General features: G+C 40.8%; 1 protein-coding gene across 5 annotated transcripts in view; it reads right to left on the bottom strand.

Annotated features, from left to right (window-relative positions):
* The window catches only part of SGMS1 (sphingomyelin synthase 1), a 295,764-nt gene that overhangs the window by 26,468 nt on the left and 249,900 nt on the right, over positions 1 to 19,396 (bottom strand). For all 5 annotated transcript variants that reach the window (XM_036829630.1, XM_036829631.1, XM_036829633.1 and 2 more), the window contains one exon: positions 11,026 to 11,876. In XM_036829630.1, the coding sequence (XP_036685525.1) occupies positions 11,026 to 11,666 (641 nt within the window). In that variant the 5' untranslated portion in view covers positions 11,667 to 11,876. The remainder of the gene's footprint in view (positions 1 to 11,025; positions 11,877 to 19,396) is intronic.

Below are 19,396 nucleotides of genomic sequence, written 5' to 3'. Positions count from 1 at the left end.
TGCGGTTCTGTGCTTTAGAGCTTCAGTTTTCACGCCCTCTGATAGTGCTTTCCTGCTTCTTCCCATAAATGTTTGTCCTTTAAACTCTTTAGGGCTTCCCTGGTGGCGCAGTGGTTGAGAATCTGCCTGCCAATGCATGGGACACGGGTTCGAGCCCTGGTCTGGGAGGATCCCACGTGCCGCGGAGCAACTGGGCCCGTGAGCCACAGTTACTGAGCCTGCGCGTCTGGAGCCTGTGCTCCGCAACAAGAGAGGCCGCGATAGTGAGAGGCCCGCGCACCGCCATGAAGAGTGGCCCCCGCTTGCCACAACTAGAGAAAGCCCTCGTACAGAAACGAAGACCCAACACAGCCATAAATAAAAATAAATAAATAAAATTAAAAAAAGAAAAAACTCTTTATCTGCCAGCATTAACCTCTGCTGATGCTCACCAATCCTTCACTTTGCATCGTTTCTGCACTTATATTTTAAGTGATGACACCTGCCAAGATGGCGGCATTCATCCAAGTAAGGACTGTGAGTCCTACCATCTTCCTCCCTTGCCTTCCCTGTCTCCTCATTGCCCTGCCTGGGCTTTCTACGCAGCACAGGAGTCTCAACTGCTCCAGATGGTGAATCATGAAAACCCAGGGCTTAATTCGGTACTTTAAGAAGGAAAATCCCAAGGAAAGCGTTGTAAAACAAAAAGGAAGGAATAAATGCTGTAAACAGAAAAGTAAAAACATATGCTCTCCTGGGAGATCCAGAACTCGCCTAATATTTCCTGGGTGTGCACACAGGAGGATGGCAGTTTATGAATCAGGAGAATGAGATGGACCCATGTACCCAGCCCAGAAATGTGTCTGTACACGCACGGTGCCTCTTTGCCTTAAAAAAATCCAACTCAAAGAGATTTTTGCATCTTTGGTATTAATTATGTTAACCACATTCCTGTTTAGCATATACTGTTTTACAGAAGGAAAAAGTAAGATGTAAAGAGTTTAAGTACTAGCCTGGGGCCAGAGCGTCAGTCAATGAGACAGCCACAACAAAACCCAGGTCTCCAGATTTTCAATTAGCTGTTCTTTTCACTAATGAAATTGTCAAGTTAAAAGGAAAAAAAAAAAAAAAAAAAAGGTAGTGGCTTAGTGGCTTATATTTTTTCTAAGTCCCACGTAAAAGGTCTGCAATATAATGCGAGAGTTAAGTTCAGGAAATGATCCATACTAGTTGAGGGAATTTGCAAAGAACAGATCATATTATAAAACTGTCCCCACTTAAGCCATCATTTTTAAAAAAATATTATTTCCTGGGTTAAATATAGATTGTAACATAAGGTAAAGAGAAAATGTTACGCTATAAGATCTGAAAGACAACATCAATATGATCTACTTGAGTTATGAAGAATTAAAATCAAGTATCCCCTAGAAACTGCTGCATACATAAGTACCAAACAAAGAAGTTAATTTCTTGTTAGTATTTTAGGCTATTAACAAAAATAGTATGTGTGCATATATACATATGTGTGTGTATATATAATACATATATGTATGTGTACACATAACACAAACACATATATGTATACAGATCTTTCTTCATTCCTTCCCTTCATCAAAACTTACCTTGAATCACATTCTTAAGGCTTGTTCAGTCACAGCGGGCAGAACTCAACAATGAATGTTTGCTCTTAAGCTAAAGGATTACCCTTAAAAGTAACCTTTTCTTTTTAACAGGGGGTTGGATTCTAAAAACATAATAAGCACATACTTCACCAGCAATGGCTAACATTTACTGAATTCTAGGCACAGTAATCATCATAGTGCAATACTCAATTAATGTTAGCTGCTGCTATTATTATTTATTTATTCTCATAACAAATATATATATATATGCTAGACATTATTCTGGGCACTGGGAAATACAATACAGCAGTGAACAAAATGGACAAAAAGCCTGCCTTGTGGTGCTTATATTCTAGGGGGAGGAGGCAGACAATAAACAAGATAGATGATATAGAGCATGTTAGGTAAGTGCTAAAGGGTATAATTAAGCAAGAGTGTCACTGGAGGATGGGAGGTTACAATTTGGGGCTAAGTTGATCAGGGAAGGTGTCCCTGTATATCAGGGGGTTAACCATGAGGACATCTGGGGAAGAAGATTCCAAACAGAGGCTAGTATGTGTGGGTGTTGGCAGAGGGGTCAGGGAGCAGAGTGCATGAGGACACGAGGTCTGGAGGGACCTCCTTGGTCACCATAAGGACCTCTGACCTAAAAGCTGTATGAGGGGACTTCCCTGGTGGTGCAGTGGTTAAGAATCCACCTGCCAATGCAGGGGAAACAGGTTCGAGCCCTGATCTGGGAAGATCCCACATGCCGTGGAGCAACTAAGCCTGTGAGCCACAACTACTGAGCCTGCGCTCTAGAGCCCGCGAGCCACAACTAATGAGCCCACGTGCCACAACTACTGAAGCCCATGCGCCTAGAGCCCATGCTCCGCAACGAGAAGCCACGGCAACGAGAAGTCCGCGCATCACAACGAAGAGTAGCCCCCGCTCGCCGCAACTAGAGAAAGCCTGCGTGCAGCAACAGACCCAACGCAGCCAAAAATAAATAAATAAAAATAAATTTAAAAAAAAGTAAAACTGAAACTAATTATTAAAAAAATACAAAACTGTATGAGGTGGTAGAAGAGTGACATACACCAGCTTACTGTACAGTGACATTCTGTCTGCCGAGTTGACAAGTGACTTAAGGGAAACAAGAATGGAAACAGAGAGACCAGTATGAAGCTCCTGCAACAACCCAGGTAAGAGATGACATTGGTTAGACCCAGGGCAACAACAGAGGTGGCGAGAAGTGGTGGGATTAACAGACCAGATGTGGGGTGGAAGCGAATACCAACAACAAAACCGAGGCGTTTGGCCTGAGAATGGGGCAGGACAGAGATGCCATTTACTAAGATGGGGATGGGGGTGGGGCAGGCTTGGGAACCAGGAGGACGCCAAGGACTCAGTTAAGTGCCTTATACACATTATCTCACTCCATCCACACAACATCGTTGAGATAAGACACTATTTTATTGTCCCCATTTTGTAGCGAGGAAACAACGCTACTACAAGTAGTTAAGTAATTTGACCAAATTCACCTCAGCTAGTAGATGGCTGTAGGGATAAGATGATCTCAAACCAGTAAGATTTACAGTATAACTGAATGCTTAACTACCATTACCATGATACAAACAGGTTGAGGGGGACATATGTGGTGACTTCTAAATAAGAGTTGATCAGGGAAGGTGTCCCTGTCAATACTAAGTCCCTGTGAGTACTTAGACAGACATCCCTGGTGGTTTTTTAAAAGAGGGAAAGAGTTGATCCCTGGGCACGCTGTAAAATACAAGGCAAATGTGATACTACTTAAAAATACACACATATGTAGATTACACCTATATGAGCATACAGAAAAATATGAAAAGGAATATGAAACCAGATGTTAGCATTATTTATCTCAGGCAACGTAAGTAAATTTTTTTTCTTTTTGTTTACCTTCTAATTGGCCTACAGGCAAGACACATTACTTAGTTTTTCCTTTAGTGTCATAAATAAAAATTAACTCATGAAAACTAATTTATTGCACCAATGTATTATTATTATTTTTTTTGCTTTCTCTCCCTTTTATCCTAAGTCTCAGTTTAAAAAGCCTCTTATAATATTTATGTTAACTTAAAACCTAAATTGCTGGAATTACTGAATTTAGTTTCCCTACAATTCCTAGGGTTTAGGCTAGTATTTAGGTCTTGAGACCTAAACTGGTAAAAATTAGAAGAGGTGAAAGCGGGTAAGACCATCTGTGAGCTAACAAAGTGAGAATGAGAAGTGAGGTAGAGCCTGGAACCGAATCTGGTGCCTAGAGTGACTGTCCTTCCCCGCTCCAAGGCGGGGGAGCAGAGGCCTGTAAAAGCCTAGGACGTCCAGATTACACGGGAAGATAAGGGGACAGGGAAAGTCCCCAGGAAGGAAAACAGGATCTTAACCCCGGGCTCTGCCTCCCAGGGTCAGAATCAAGGGGAGAAAACTTGCTAGAAACAGCAAGAAAAAGTCTAAGGTTGGGTGCTCCTGGTCAGCAGTCTTCAGTGGAAAAGCGTGACTGCACGGAGGCAGAGGGCATTTCCCAGACCCATGGTGAGTAGGGCCCATGCCACACCACACCTAGGAGGTCACAGGACAGCAGTCAACCAGGACAGAACTCAGTACGCTTTCTACAAACTACTGTGGAACGGCAAGTTGGGACAGCTTTCAGGTTTGGCAGGTCCATCCTGGGGCAAGTATGAATGTCTCCTGGATGGTATATGACACATAAACCTTATTATCCAACACAGGACTGATCTGTTTTCATTCTATCTGTCCTCTGCATGTTGAATCTATGCTACTATATCTGCTACGAAAACACATTTCCAGAGGACAGATGCCTATTATACCAGGACATGATGAGACTGGATTTATACTGAAAAGCCTTCAATCCTCAATATATTCTGTGTGGGATCTTGGGCAAGTCAACAGCTTTTCTGTGTCTCAGGTATCTTCACTGAGACAAGAGAACACACTGCTTAAAGAGTTGATTGGATGAAATGACAGTGCACGTAGAAAAAAAATTCTCGCCACTCAAATGTTTGGAATCTGCCGTTTGAACAGGGCGATAATGATTTTTGACAACATGGATGAAAAGGAACAGAAGAAAACAGACTTTGAGTAAGTATATAATAGATGCAGGTACAGGTGTAGAGAGAGAAGAAAGGAAGGGAAGGGACGACCCATGAGCTCTTAACTTGCTTTATGGCTGGAGAGGAATATGACAGTCTATCAGCCAATTAAATAATGTGCTAGATGCCCCCAAAGCTGCAGTAACATGAGGGAATTTTTGTCCTCATGAGTTTTATACTTTAGGAAAGAGTCTGGACAACACACACTTTAAAAACCTGAGATGTTACTGTGAAAACAAACAAAAAGTCCCCAGGAGATAACCTCTATGTAGCTTTGTTTTGCTCCCTGCTACATCCCTAGCACCAGTCTTCAATAATTCTTGACAAATTACTAAATGTAAAGATGCCCTGAAGTTCCATTAGAGACCAGCCTAGCCTAGTGGTCCACAATGTACCGTTGATTTCTCATAAAGTGAAACAGCCTTGAAAAAAAGGCTCTTCTGGAACTTGGAAAATAAACTCTATTGAAGGGAACTGCTTCATCTCAAACGCTCTACATCAACAGCTTTTAAGAACGTAACTTAGTCACAACCATCAGAGACTTAAAAACAATTGAAAAAATGTTGACAATGACTGTGGTCATAAACTACCTTGGAGATTAGAAGAGGAAAGAGATAAGTACTTTGATCCAATCAACTTAATGTGAAAAGAAACACTGATGGAATCAAACTGGGGTAAAATGAAAGATAAATGTTAGTGGAGAGTCTAGCCTGTTGAATAAGACACAAAAGAAACAAACAAAAAAAATCAAATTAGCACCTGACAGCAGCAGTTGCCAATCAGCACAAGGATTCTGTCCTTGGAAATTACATTCCATTCACAGGAGAGAGGCAAATGCTGTAGATAAACCTTCTTATGTTGGCAGACACCCTCCTAACAAATAAGGCCTCCAAACCCAGGGCATTTATCAAAGGAAAAAACACAAAATAAGTATTTTCCAAAGCGGTCTCCCAACATAAAAAACATACTGCTGCCAAACATCTAAAAATCCACTGCAGTACTCTCAGAATGTAATCGTGGGAAAGCCACACTGGAAAACTGTATCTGTTCCTTCCTTAGGGATCAAGGAAGCCCCCAGAAACAGTTCTGAATAGAGATGTCAAGTCTTACGCAGGATCTGCCAACAGCACTTCCTTCTCTAGTTCCTTTCCTTTTGGCATGAGATCAGTTTTCAAAGAACCTACTTGGTGACCATTCTACCACTCTCTCCATAACTCTATACAACTGTTTATGCTAGAATATTCTACTCCATGTCCAAAATGCCTCAACCACAAAGCTCTTTCAACTCCACCCCACATCCCAACTATCCAATGGCTCCTTTTCTTTTTTCTTCAAATCTTTACACCACCAGTGGATCAATATATCCTGCAATATTTAATTCACCTTTTTATTATCTACCCTCACTCCCCAACTGACTTGTGCTACTCCTTTTAGGCAAATATCTGATCTAAAAGCAGCCATGACAGAAAACAAATATACACATCACCTGACTTTGCTCTGAAATAAAATATATTCAAGCAACGTTGTGAGAGCTCTCAAATTAGTGAATTCTATCTCAATCTATGGTTCATTCCTCATTAAATTTCATATAAAATTCAGAGATTCACAGAGAGACCCAAAAACCCTGTATGAGATACTGAACAGAAGTCAGCCCTGTGGCTATAAAAGATTAAGGAGCTCTAAATGTAACAGAAGCCATAGCTTCTAGGAAGTTTATCCCTTCCCCCCACCCCAGCACAAAATGTATTCATTGGCCAAACGTGAGTCATCACATTTGGGTCATCTTCCAACTGGACCATTTGTAATGGCATCCTAACACCCATCCCCCACCTTCCACTCTTGCTTCCCTATTCTCTAAACTGCAGCCAGAGGGCTTCTTTTAAAATACCAATCTGTTCACATCATTCTCCTCTAATGACATCATCACACTTGGAAAAAAATCCTGCCTCTTTTTCCACAGCCCAGGATGCCATCCACACCTCCCTGACCCCGTGTCACCGCTTCCTCCCAGCTCGCTTGGCCACACAGGCCCGTGGCTATTCCCCAGGTAAACCTCAGAGACTCTGTATTTGCTGTGTCTCCTGTCTTGACTGTTCCTGCCCCAAACACCTATTTGGTACACCCCCATTTGATTCGGGTGTCTGCTCAACTGTCACCTCATTAGAGGACTTTTCTGATCACCCAATCTAAAATACCACCTCCTCCCCACTATCCCCAACACTTTCTAACCCTTTAGACTGCTTTATTTTTCTCCATTTCTCTTATCACTGCCTGGTATTATGTATTCATTTGTTCACGACTGTTACACCCTGGTCAGAATACAAGCTCCGTGAGGACATCAGGGACCTCTGCTCACCGCAGCACCCCCAGGGTCTACCACAGTGCCTGGCACACAGTACGTTCTCAGTGAATACAAGTTGAATGAATGAATGAATTATAAACGAGCACTTTCTATGTGCCAGACTCTGTATCAGGCAGTGGGATATAAAGATGAATGACAAAAAGGATCTGGTCTTTTCCTTTGGGGAACTTAAAAGTCTAGCAATGAAGGAGACACACACACAATGAATAGAATGGACTGTGATATGAGCTTGAAGTGTTCAAGGAAAACCGTGGAGTAGAGTAGCTAGAGATGAGGTCCAACAGCCTGGGGTCAGATTATGAAGGACCCTAGGCTTCAGGCTAAGGAACTGGGCCTCCATCTGAGCACCTGCTATTCATCACTAAGTAGGAATGGAAAGAGGTAATGAATCTGAAATTAGAATGGACAGAACTTAGTGACTATTTATATGAAAGGAACTGAGAAGTTCTAGGTTTCTAGGAAATGTCACTGCCCACGTAGGAGGAAGAAGAAGTTGAAAGCAAAAGACGACAAATCTGGTTTTAGAAAAGTTGAGTTTGAGGTACCTATGACCACCATACTAAGTCATAATGCTTTCTCGAGTGGCTAGAAAATCCTTGGCTTGGAAATTCTGCCACCCTGCTCCTTGGCCTTCTTCTCGGTGGGCGTTTACAACGTCCTAATAGCGCTGAGCCACCTGTATCACATTTGGGTGCCATCGTGGCAGCCACGATATAGCCATGCATGGAAAGTCCCTACCAAATCTGTCCGTTTAACATATTCTTTAATCACACTTTCTTAAAACAAGGGATACCTGTTTTGCAGTGAAGTCTGACACAAATGCAGAGATTTCCCAGGAATTTTTCCTAGTCAGTGGCTTGAAAGTCCAATTCTAAATGGGGAGACAACATTATTTACAATTTTAAAAATCAAAAAGTTGTCAAGGACAGGCATTGTTGTTGCTTTCCAACTTCACGACGTTATGGAAGCCCCATGCGGACCTATGTATATATCAGCATATGTACATATAGACATGAGGGGGAGATGTTAAGAATGAAAGGAGGCAAAAAAAATTTAAGTACAAAAAGCAAAACTTATGTTTAACAGTAAAGGACAACTGTATACAGCATAAGGATAGAACCAAATGTCACAATGTCATAAATTCGGGCACCAGCGTTTTCTAGCACCTTGAACACCTGGCTGAAGGGTTTGCTGTCGGGAGATACTGCTCAAATTCCGGCATATCATTTCTCAATAAGTCATCCTCTACAGTTTCAGCCCCTGATTCTTCTCTAAAAAGTAGAAGATAAAGAAGCAAGAAGGAATAGGATGATTTTTAAAGGCTCTAAGACTCTTAAAATCAAAGTAAAATTAAAATGTCCCTTTGGAAATTATTGACCAGGCAGGTTTAATTCCTAGGAGGTCTGGACATACTCCTAAGTAGCAAACCTCCTGGTGGAGGTTGGGGAGAGGGGTCAAGTGTCAGAAGAGTCAAGCACAAACAGAGAGGTTATCACTTTTAAACAGAATATTCCATAACCAGAAGGATCCATTTCCCCAACATGCCTAACAATAAAACTGTTACACCGCCATAGCCAAATAACTAGAAACAAGGGGTCTCTCTGACTGTATGAAACAGTTTAATCTTCTTTATGAAGGCCAGGGAAAGGGAGCTCATTAATACCCACTGCTTGGTATGTCAAGCTCTATCTTTCTTCCTACCTCTTCCATGTCTGGTGTGCCACACACACTGAAGACAGGTCTCAAGGACGGAGATGGGAAGCCAGAGATGCGTCCCAGTAGCAGGACAAGGGTGGGGATGCCTAGGATTATCATGACAACAGTTGGGTTATCCTGCTGACGTGGAAACCAGAGAGAGGACCTTAAAGAATCCTTAGTTGGATGTACTCTGGACGAAAAATGCTCTGCAGTTAACAATACTCAAACATAACTGGCCCATTCAATAATGTTAGAATCAAATAAAACCGAGTTGTATAGAACAATGGAAATCCTCTAGACTGAGAGGTCTTTATTTATCTGTGAGAAAAACAAGGCTCCTGAGATTTGCAGATTCATCCACACCACCCAGCATGTGAGGGCATGGCTGGGGCCGGAGCGCAGGCTGCCTGTGTCCTAGCCCTGGGTTAATTTTGCCCAAGGCGTGAGTCAACTGATTTATGGCTGTAGAACAATTTAAATATACAAATGACTACAGTACTAGCAATAAATACCGGTAAAACATGAAATTAGAAAGCTTAAAGAGAAACAGATCTGAGGAAAAGTCCCTGCTGAGAGAAATATAAATAGTAATATACTTTAAAGAAATTATCCCTATGGTTAGGACACTTCTTAGAACAAGAATAAAATTATTCAAAAGTCACAGTTCTGTGAAAGATTTGAACTTGCACATGTTATGTACAAGTACATAATGATATATTCTGGGGCAGTAAATTATTAGGTTGCATGTAAGAATTTTGATAAAAACCAGAAAACAAACTCATATAAACAAAACAACAAAAATCAGGAAGACCCCTGGAAACCTAATCTGAGTTGACCTTGCCTCTGAAGCGGCAAAACGTACGGGCATTGTTTTCTAATGAGCTTCTAGGGAAAAAAGCTTGAAAGTCAAAAGCAGAACTGAAGTTTGACAGCCCGAACAATGTAATTAATAAATTTTGAGCATCTCATATTTCTAAGGCCTATTCTTATCTACTTAGCCTCTTAAAACTAAAGCAAACAAAAAACAGTCTTCCACCAAATCAAATGCATCCCAGGCCATTGCTCCTATTTCAAATTTAGCTTAAACTCCAGGATTGCCAAACCAGCCCCCAAATAAAAACTGGCCACTTAAATTACTTCCTTTATACAAGGTTAAGATAGTCCTTTCCTGGCAAAGAGCCAGGAATTGCTTCTATTTCCACTTGTAGATACATAATTTATAAGGTAAAAAAAACACAGACCTTATGAAACGTACCAGGAAAAAACTCATCATTTCCGTTAAAGTTCAACATAAATTCTCAGTCTGCATTTTGTTTTCTTGATTTAAGATGATCTCCTTAATATTCAACCATACTGTGGGTCATAAGACACAGTCCACCAGAGAGAAACTCAGATCCTTAGCAAACCAATTTCCAACTCCCATGCATGGAAGCCATAAAGATGTTCCGCTAATGGAAAAAATCAGACACCAAAGATGAGGGCAATGTAGGTGTTTAGTTCGCTACAGGCAACCCAAGCAAACAGCTTGTCTGCATTGAGTTTAGAGCTTGGGACATGAAAGCCACTTTGGATCCACCTGAAACTGAAAGGAGATACCTGTTTAAAAACCCTGAGAAACTTGAATGGAATACTGCTTTAAATGCCACACATTCTATAAAAGGTGGAAAGCCATGTAGCTTCATCCACATCCCACCTAAAGTCATTCCCTGTGCGTACCATTCTCCCACTAGTCCAAGCCACTCTGGACTAGCTGTTCTGAATTCTTTGTGTGAAACATCTTTAAATACATATTGCTAAGTTCTAGATGTCTGACTCTGTGTGGGAAAAGCTACACAGCCACTCATGGCCCATAGGCCAACTGTCGACAACTGATTTGATGGGTTAAAAACACCAAGACTGGGTAGTTTTTCTGTGGTTCAATAGCCTGTACTCTCTGAAGATGTCTGAGGGTTTTCTTTCCTGTGAAGTGAAAATAGAAAAACCTCATCTCTAACAATTCTACTCATCATTCTGTATGAATCTTGTACAAAACAGGCAACAAGCACAGAACTTTCTTAAAGTTGCCAGAGCTTTAGTTGGTTCAACAGAATATGTGGTTTTAAAAAAAAAAAAAGAGAGAAATGTGCTTTGATTCCTACTGCTTGATAAATTTCATTTCCCAATAATGAATATTAAACATCTGCAGTGAGAAACCCCAATCACTGAATCCGCAAGCTTTTGCTTTACTTACTTGTATTTTAAGAGCAGCCACTGAATTAACCAGAGTCCTACAAGGATCATGCCATTAATTTCACAAATAGAAAAGGCCCACTGCACCCGGTTAAAATGGTCAAAAAACGTGTCCGGTAGTGGAGGCTGCACCTCCTTAGGAGGTACTCGTTCATGGACGACCGAGATCATCACTGTGGTGAGAACAAAGCAGGAAAGTGCATAAAGAAAGGCCAGGAAAGTCTTGCCCCACTCCATGGGGTACTGGGAGCGCTCTGGTTCTGGCATGGGGATCTTTATCATCTCCTTCCTATACCCATTTGGCATCCCGTTGGGTTTGACCTTGATGCTGAAGCTGCCGTCAGGGGCGAGGATGTCTGTGCCAATGCAGAGGTGCCCATTGGCGTGGCCGTTCTTGTGTGCTTCCAAGTGGTGCTCCATCTTCAGGGTCTCTATCATGTGCAAGAGCCGCTGCCCATTGTCGGAGGAGACTCGGCACAGGGGGGGTTTTGTGAAGTCCTCCTGGGTTAGGTTGATCAAGTCGCGGCCTGTGAAATGTTCCAGAGGCTCACAGTACTCTGGCATAGCATTCTCCTGCAGCCAGTCTGCCACCTTCTTGGGTGACCAATAAACCACTTCCTTCATTGTACTGGCAGACAGCATGCGGCCCCCCGCTTGCTCCCGGCAGGTCAGCAGTCACCGTTCCTGCAGGGCAGGACACTGCGCCTCCGTGGTGCACTCATCCTGTCAGGCCTCATGACAGACTTGTGTGGCGAGGTGGTCAGGGCAGTTTTTAAACACTTCATGTAGCTGTCCGGGGTTCTTGAGTGCTTGAGCATTAATTCACCTCATTTTTGAACAAGATTCTTCCTTCTGTGGAGGCAAGAGAAAAAGTCAAGACACTGGGACTCGAAAATCAATCCCCTCAAAATGCAAAACCTTAACATGCATAAGGAAAATGGAAAATCAGTTACTGGTAAAGTCCATAGTTTTCAAACATGTATTAGTTTAAGGGACCACTGATTCCCTGGTTGGTCTTCCCTAAAAGAGCATTAAATTGGACCTGAGATGGATCAAGTCAAAGGCAGTGGTAGATTTGCTAAGAAATAATTCGACAGTGCTTTAGACATTGCTCAGTACTGATCAGTGATTCTTTTTGTGCTTATTACATGGTTCCTGAGATCATCTGAAAGAATGTATCAAATCTGCTTAACCTACCACTCTATCTGGTGAAGAAATGTTTTAAAATGTATAGAACGCACACAACTTAATAGATATCATAAAAGAGAATCACAGAAATGTTGAGCTTCAGGATCATCTGGTCCAACAATTTTATACTCTTCTATAAAAAGTCAATGAGTTCCTTTTTCCAAATGTGCTTGGACCCCAAACCTATAAAAGAGTTACAAATGTAGATGCCTAGGTTGAAACAGATGGAATGAAGGGTCAGGGTCCTCCTTGCTCTGATGATATCTTTACTCCCAGCCTCCAGGAGGTTTCGTGGGATACCATAGGTTCAAAATCAGTGCTCTGAACCAACTCCCTCACTTATGCGCGAGGAAACTGAGTACCAGAAGGTCAAGGAACCTGCCCGTGGTCAAGTGGCAGCTTGCATAAAAGAGCTACAAGTTTCCAAGTCCTGGTTTACTATATTTATTTATTAAAATACTTAACCAGTGATGTGGCAATAACCAAGATGCACATCTGGAGGGGAGAGTCAAAAGCAGAATTCGAAGTTTTATAAATTTATTTATGTATAAATATATGTATAAAAATGTATATATATTACATATACATATATTTAACCACAATTATGGTTAATGAACATAACACTGCATAAAATAATGGGAAAGAAATATATCACATACTGACTGAAGTTCTACTTGATGATGGGTCTGGGGACATTTTCTACTTCTCTCCCACCTACTTTTCTTTAATAAGCATTAATTTTGTGATAATCATTTAAAATTAAAAAAAAAAAAGAAAAGTTAAAAATGAAAGACCTAGCTCTATAACAAAGCATCATGGTTAATGAAATATGGCCTTTGGCAAAAGACAGACCATAGTTTGACTTTCTGCATCTCTGTGCATAACCTACTACTTGAACTTCAGCTTATTAATCTCTAAAATGGACATAATCAAATATCTCCTTCACAGGGTTGTTGTCAGTACTTTAAACACCACATGTGAAAGTTGATGATACACAACCTAGCCCTAAAAAGGGTCTGCTTTTTTGTTTCTGTTTTTGTTTTCTATGGCTGAGTAGCATTCCATTGTAAATATATACACTACATCTTCTTTAGCCATTCATCCATGGAGGCACACAGGTTATTTCCATATCTTGGGTATTGTAAATAATGCTGCAATGAACAAAAGGGTATATATGCCTTTTTGAATTAGTGTTTTCCTGTTCTTCAGATAAATACCCAGAAGTGGAATAGCTGGATCACATGGTAGTTCTCTTTCAATTTTTTTGGGAACCCTTATACTGGTTTCCATAGTGGCTGCATCAATTTACACTCCCACCAACAGTGTACACTTGCCATTTGTGACAACATGGATGGACCTAGAGGGTATTATGCTAAGTGAAATAAGTCATATGATATCACTTATATGTGGAATCCAAAAAAAAAAAAACAAACCAAAACAAAACAAATGAACAAACAAAACAAAACTTACAGAGAAGACATTGGTGGTTACCAGAGGAGAGGAGGGTTGGAGGTGAGCGAAATCGGTGAAAGAGGAGTCAATTATATGGTGACCGATGGCAACTAGACTTGTTGTGGTGATCACTTTGTAGGGTACACACATATCAAATTATTGTAGAATATAAAACTAATGTTATTTGTCAATTACGCCTCAGTAAAAAAAGGTAGGGTCTTTTTATTTTTCTCAAATTTTCTATCGTATCCGATAGTTAACGGTACGCTATAGCTCATGATGAAAACACACTCTCCAATAGTGGGCTAACTTTTTTTTTATCTCAAAAGAATGTTGTGTTGGGACTTCCCTGGCAGTCTGGTGGTTAAGACTCTGCACTGCTAATGCAGGGGGCGTGGGTTTGATCCCTGGTCCGGGCACTAAGATCCCACATGCCTCAGGGCGTGCCCAAAAAATAAAAAACAAAATAAAATAATGTTGTGTTAACTGCAAAAAAACCTGCACAGGTTTGTAGGTTTAAGAGAGAGAAATCAGTGATGACAGTGTTTCCTAAGTATGCTTTGTGGAATAATAATCTGATAAAAGGCTCCATGCTTTAAAAAAAAAATTCAAATGAGCCTAGGAACTGCATACCGTAATCCTTCCTAGGGCCAGCAGTACACATTAGCATGTTAGAAGCTCCTGGAAATCCTCCAGTAAAGAAACTCTACCAGGATTTCTTAAACTGACTTCATCAAGGCTGTCCTGCTCTCCACCCCTTTTTCTCCTTAGTAACTATGAACTCCCTATGGACACACTGGGAGGTACTGGCACAAAGAGGACCTGAACTCAGGTCTTCTGATTTCAAAGTCCAAACTTGTCCCTACTGAACCTCCAAATCTGACTCTGGAATGAAAATGGACAATATGTCCAACTTCCAACTTCCCAGACCAAATAACAATCAACCAAATGGCAGCAAAGCTTAAAAGCTATTCCAGACCTTGCAAAAGAGTTGGGCATTCTCTCTTCTGAACATCTACAGTGTTGTGCACCTTCCTGACATATTCCCTTGTGGTCAAGTGTCTGTCTAGACTGTCCCAGGGGGCTATGAGTGACCGTGGAAGGGCTACAATCTTTAAGCATCCATGTATCTTACCTTCCCAGGGCCCAAAAGGTGCTCAATCAATATCTACTCAATATCTAAGGGAATGTCCCTTATAACTAGCAACATGTAGATGGTTTAATGGAAAGTAAAACTACTGAAAATGCCATTGATACTGAAAATTGCTTTCAAACAACTTGAATGGTCAAGGAGAATAAGATGGGCATCCTCCAGAAAGAAATATGAAACCAAAGTGAATCTCTGGCCACTTAAAAACCACTGCAGAGGGGCTTCAATCATCACTACTACTACCTAGAGTGACAAGAAGACACCCACCAAATGGGAGTCCTGGCAGAAGGTCCTGTACGAAAGGGAATCTCTTGGCATCAGACCCCAAACCTCTCTCCAAATATTCCTCAGCAGAATTAGGATAAGAGCCGAGGGAACGCTCAACAGCTTGAAGTGGTTATGAGAACTCTAAAGAAAAATCCTCGATTGAATGTTCAGGCCCAAGGAAATGAACATGGGCTTTTCATATAGGTTCTTCACTTCTCTCCTTGCCTGATTGATGCAGGAAGTCTACCAGGAGGGGAAAACCCCTCAGAACCACAAAGAACAGACCAAGGCCAAGGTACTATTTCACTTCTCTTTGATGAGGAAACAGTCAGATAATCTCCTCTTCAGACACAATCATCTTCAAAATAGAAAAATATCAAATGGTAGGAGACCATATAGGGCCATGAGACACACACACGCACGTGCACACACTCTCTCTCTCTGGCATTGCAAGCTTCTATCCAAATGAAGGAACACTAATCTTGCAAAAAGCAAGTCCGTCAGGCAGTCTGAGACAGCCAGTAGAATTCTTAAGAGACAGCAAGATAAACCAATAGCTTCCATTAATTGACTAGGACAAAAAACTGTTCACTCCTTAAGACAGTTCCTATGATTCCCCCCAATTTGGAATGCTCCTTCGAATCCTCTTCAACAAGTTCCAGATTCTTCCCTTAGCCTTTAAGGTCCTTCTCTGCAAAGCCTTTCCAGGCCACTCCTTCACAATCTTCCCCCCTCTCTGAATTCCTACGTCACTGATATCTGTGCCACAAAATATCATTTCACTGTCTTGTGTGCACGATGTGGTAGAAAGAGCACCAGCTGCGTGAGGCGGGGAGCCTGCAGTTGAGACCCAACTCAGCTACGTCTCTTCTTGACAAAATCCTTTAACCTCTTCAAGCTCAGATTCCTCTGGAAAATGGGATTAACAACTACCTTACCTACCTTCACACAAGCTGCTACTGCTGTGACGAGCATGTAAAAGGAATGAAAGCTATTAATTACGCCAAGAAATATGTCTTGCTCTTTTTTGTAATACCCTGCTTCCTTTCTATTTGCCCAACAGGGCCCATAGTGACATTTCATAACTATTTAATGAAGCTGCCACTTCCAAATGGCATTTTTAAAAGCCCAAATCATTCGGACACACATGAGGAAACACATCTTTCAGAATTTCATGAGAAAAGAAAATTTATATTTCAAGCAAGATTTGAAGCTTGAAAATCAAGGCATACACGTAGTTTCCCTGCAGCTGATGCTGAAATCACGTGATGGGGAAAAACCTCATTTCTATGGAAGTAACTATTGGGCAGCTACTCAGCGCTTCAAAGGCCACAGCTAAAAGATGAGGACTTACTCACTGACCCCAGAGCCTGGCTGTAGGAGGAGAGGTGAGGCAGTGACTGTCCCCTGGACCCATACACTCAACTTAGAACATACTGTGGTGTTTCTGAGAAGGGAAAGGCAAACTGCTTTCATATCTAGACCCAGAAGACTGTATGTTAGGCTGGACTCAGAAAACAACTACTACCACCATCATCCAGAAAAGCCACCCTGAATCCATTACTGGGAGAAAGTTAAGAAATAACGTAGTGCTCACATCATTAGACTTAGTTCTCAGAACTGGGAAGATGTAATAGAAGAAAAAAAGCTGTACATAAACTCTTTATTCCAAAACACTACAGAATTTGAGAGACGGAAGAGGTGCTGGAACTCTCATGCATCTGTAACTTTTCGACATAAGTAAACTACAGTCCAGGGAGATGGTGATTTGTCTAAAATCTCATACATAGCAAAGAGTTAGTCCTGGGTCTAGGCAGAGACTCAAGATGCTTTTCAGGGCTTTCCCACTATAAATAGTCAATGGTCTCACAGATTTGAGAATGTATGAAAGATAATCTGAAAAGTCTTTTTAAAACTTATGGAGTCCTAGAAGATAAAGGGCAGGAAGAACACTTCATTATATATTCTAAACTCACCAAGGTTTTAACTAAATAAAAAATAAATCTGTGAATACAATTCAGCTCCAATTCTTAAAATAGGTATTTTAGGCTTTAATATTAAAAAAGGCATTAGATAATATTCCACCACACACTATAACCTCTTTATAAATAATCATCAAAGCCAGACATCTAAAAAAAGAAAAAATAAGTTAAAGCAATTATCCTGGTACTGAAAAAAAAACATTAACCAGCAAAATCACTAAATAACTCATTTATGAACATTTATCCTTATTCAAAAAGAATCTATTATATTATCTTGTTACCTGACATTGTCTAGGAACAAGACATTGTTGCATTAACAAAAAGCAACCTTATGAATTACATACTGAACACAATTTTTCAAAACTTAGAATACCACAAAATACACAGTACAACTATCCACACAGAAAATGCTCAGAAAATCTGAGTTTTAATGCTTATTCTGGCATTAACTTGTACTCCAATATCAGGGCCTCAATTTCCTATAGTGGAATAGTTCATTCCATTTGCTTGTTCCATTAATTAAGTGAATTCACATGTACCTGATAGTGGTTTGGATAACATAAAGCAATACATTAAAACGTAAGAAATGATTATACTGAATATAATTTATTCTCCTTTGAAGATTCAATGAACTTCTAAAACAAAGGCCATGAAATTAAGAATTGAATTTTCATGCTTTTTTTAAGGCACGATGGACCCAAGACTGAACAAACATAGATGGCATATCAGTGAAGAAACTATAGAGAAGTTCCAGATGTTTCTAAATGCTGATAATGGCAAATGAAAGTAGGAAGCAGTACATAGCGTAATTGCCAAGTAAACTTCCCGCTCCACGCTCCATGTATCAAATCTCTAAGAACAAAAGCAACGTGGGGCACACACATGATTTTACTCTACTAGCTTATATAATCAACTTCATGCAATATCAAAATTTGGTGAGCATGTAATATTTAGCTCAGACTTTATAACATGAAAGTACCTGTGGGTACTTTGTTAAAGAGAAATACAAATCAAGAATTGATATTATGGGGCTTCCCTGGTGGTGCAGTGGTTAAGAATCCGCCTGCCAATGCAGGGGACACGGGTTTGTGCCCTGGTCCGGGAAGATCCCACATGCCACGGAGCAACTAAGCCTGTGCGCCACAACTACTGAGCCTGCGCCCTAGAGCACGCGAGCCACAACTGCTGAGCCCGCGTGCTGCAACTACTGAAGCCCACGCGCCTAGAGCCCGTGCTCCACAACAAGAGAAGCCACTGCAATTAGAAGCCCGCGCACCATAACGAAGAGTAGCCCCCCGCTCGCCACAACTAGAGAAAGTCCGCGCGCAGCAACAAAGACCCAACGCAGCCCCCAAAAATAAATAAATAAAATAAAGAAATAGAAAAAAAAAAAAAAGAATTGATACTATTTTATTCTGAAACAGACGAACTGCCTTTTTGTAAACGCTTCAAGTCCAGATAAAGGTCTTTACATCTACTAGAACTTTCCATAAAAGTCAACAGTAACCTAATGGACCTTTTAGGGCAATGCAGCCCACTGAAATACTCATGAGGTAGGTGTTAAGCCTTCTCTGACTCAATTTGGATAGCTCCTGAATGCTTTTCTCCAAACCAATCTAATTAGCTGTAAAATTTTTTGGTTGTTATTTAACAAGTAAAGAATTAACTTAAATAGGCAGAATTCATAAAATTGTATTTATCTGAAGAAGAAAAAATGGCTAGAATAACAACCACACAGTTTCAATCTATTGTTGAGGAGATTTTAGATGACTTTTGATGCTTTAACCTTTAAATCATAATTTCTTTTAAATCGCTATTATGTGCAGTGTTCACAATTCCATAGTCAACTCTGGTTAGCAAACCATCCCTTTTGAAATGGCTCCTTGAACTAAGTATATGCTGGCCTATTTGGCTGAGATGCAAGAAAGAAGAGCTTGCTGAAGTAAACATATTTGCCTCTTGGTCCACTTAAACTGTTAGAAGAGCCTCATATGGACATCTTTGGGTCTCCTCTCTGCCTTATTTAATGATGTTTAATATTTTGATTCTGCAATATCTGAAATGTATTCTTTCTCTGCAGTTGCCCTATAACTAACCCAACTGATAGCCTCCCTTTTTGTATCTCCCTCCCTAATGACCCATTCCAATGTAGGAGCCCTCAGTGTTCCAGAGGGAAAGATGATTTTTGGCTGACAAAGGTAGTATATATAACACAATGACAAGAAACCAGCCATGTCAATTGTATGCTATAAATCATGATTCCAGTGGTTCTCTGACAGTGTGAAATATAAAACCGTTTCATCCATTTCTTGGAAAGTCCTACCACCAGCAAG

Source organism: Balaenoptera musculus, chromosome 16, assembly GCF_009873245.2.
Source record: "Balaenoptera musculus isolate JJ_BM4_2016_0621 chromosome 16, mBalMus1.pri.v3, whole genome shotgun sequence".
Taxonomy (NCBI): domain Eukaryota; kingdom Metazoa; phylum Chordata; class Mammalia; order Artiodactyla; family Balaenopteridae; genus Balaenoptera; species Balaenoptera musculus.
The sequence above is the reverse complement of the archived record's forward strand: the minus strand, read 5'-3'. Positions and strand labels throughout refer to the sequence as shown.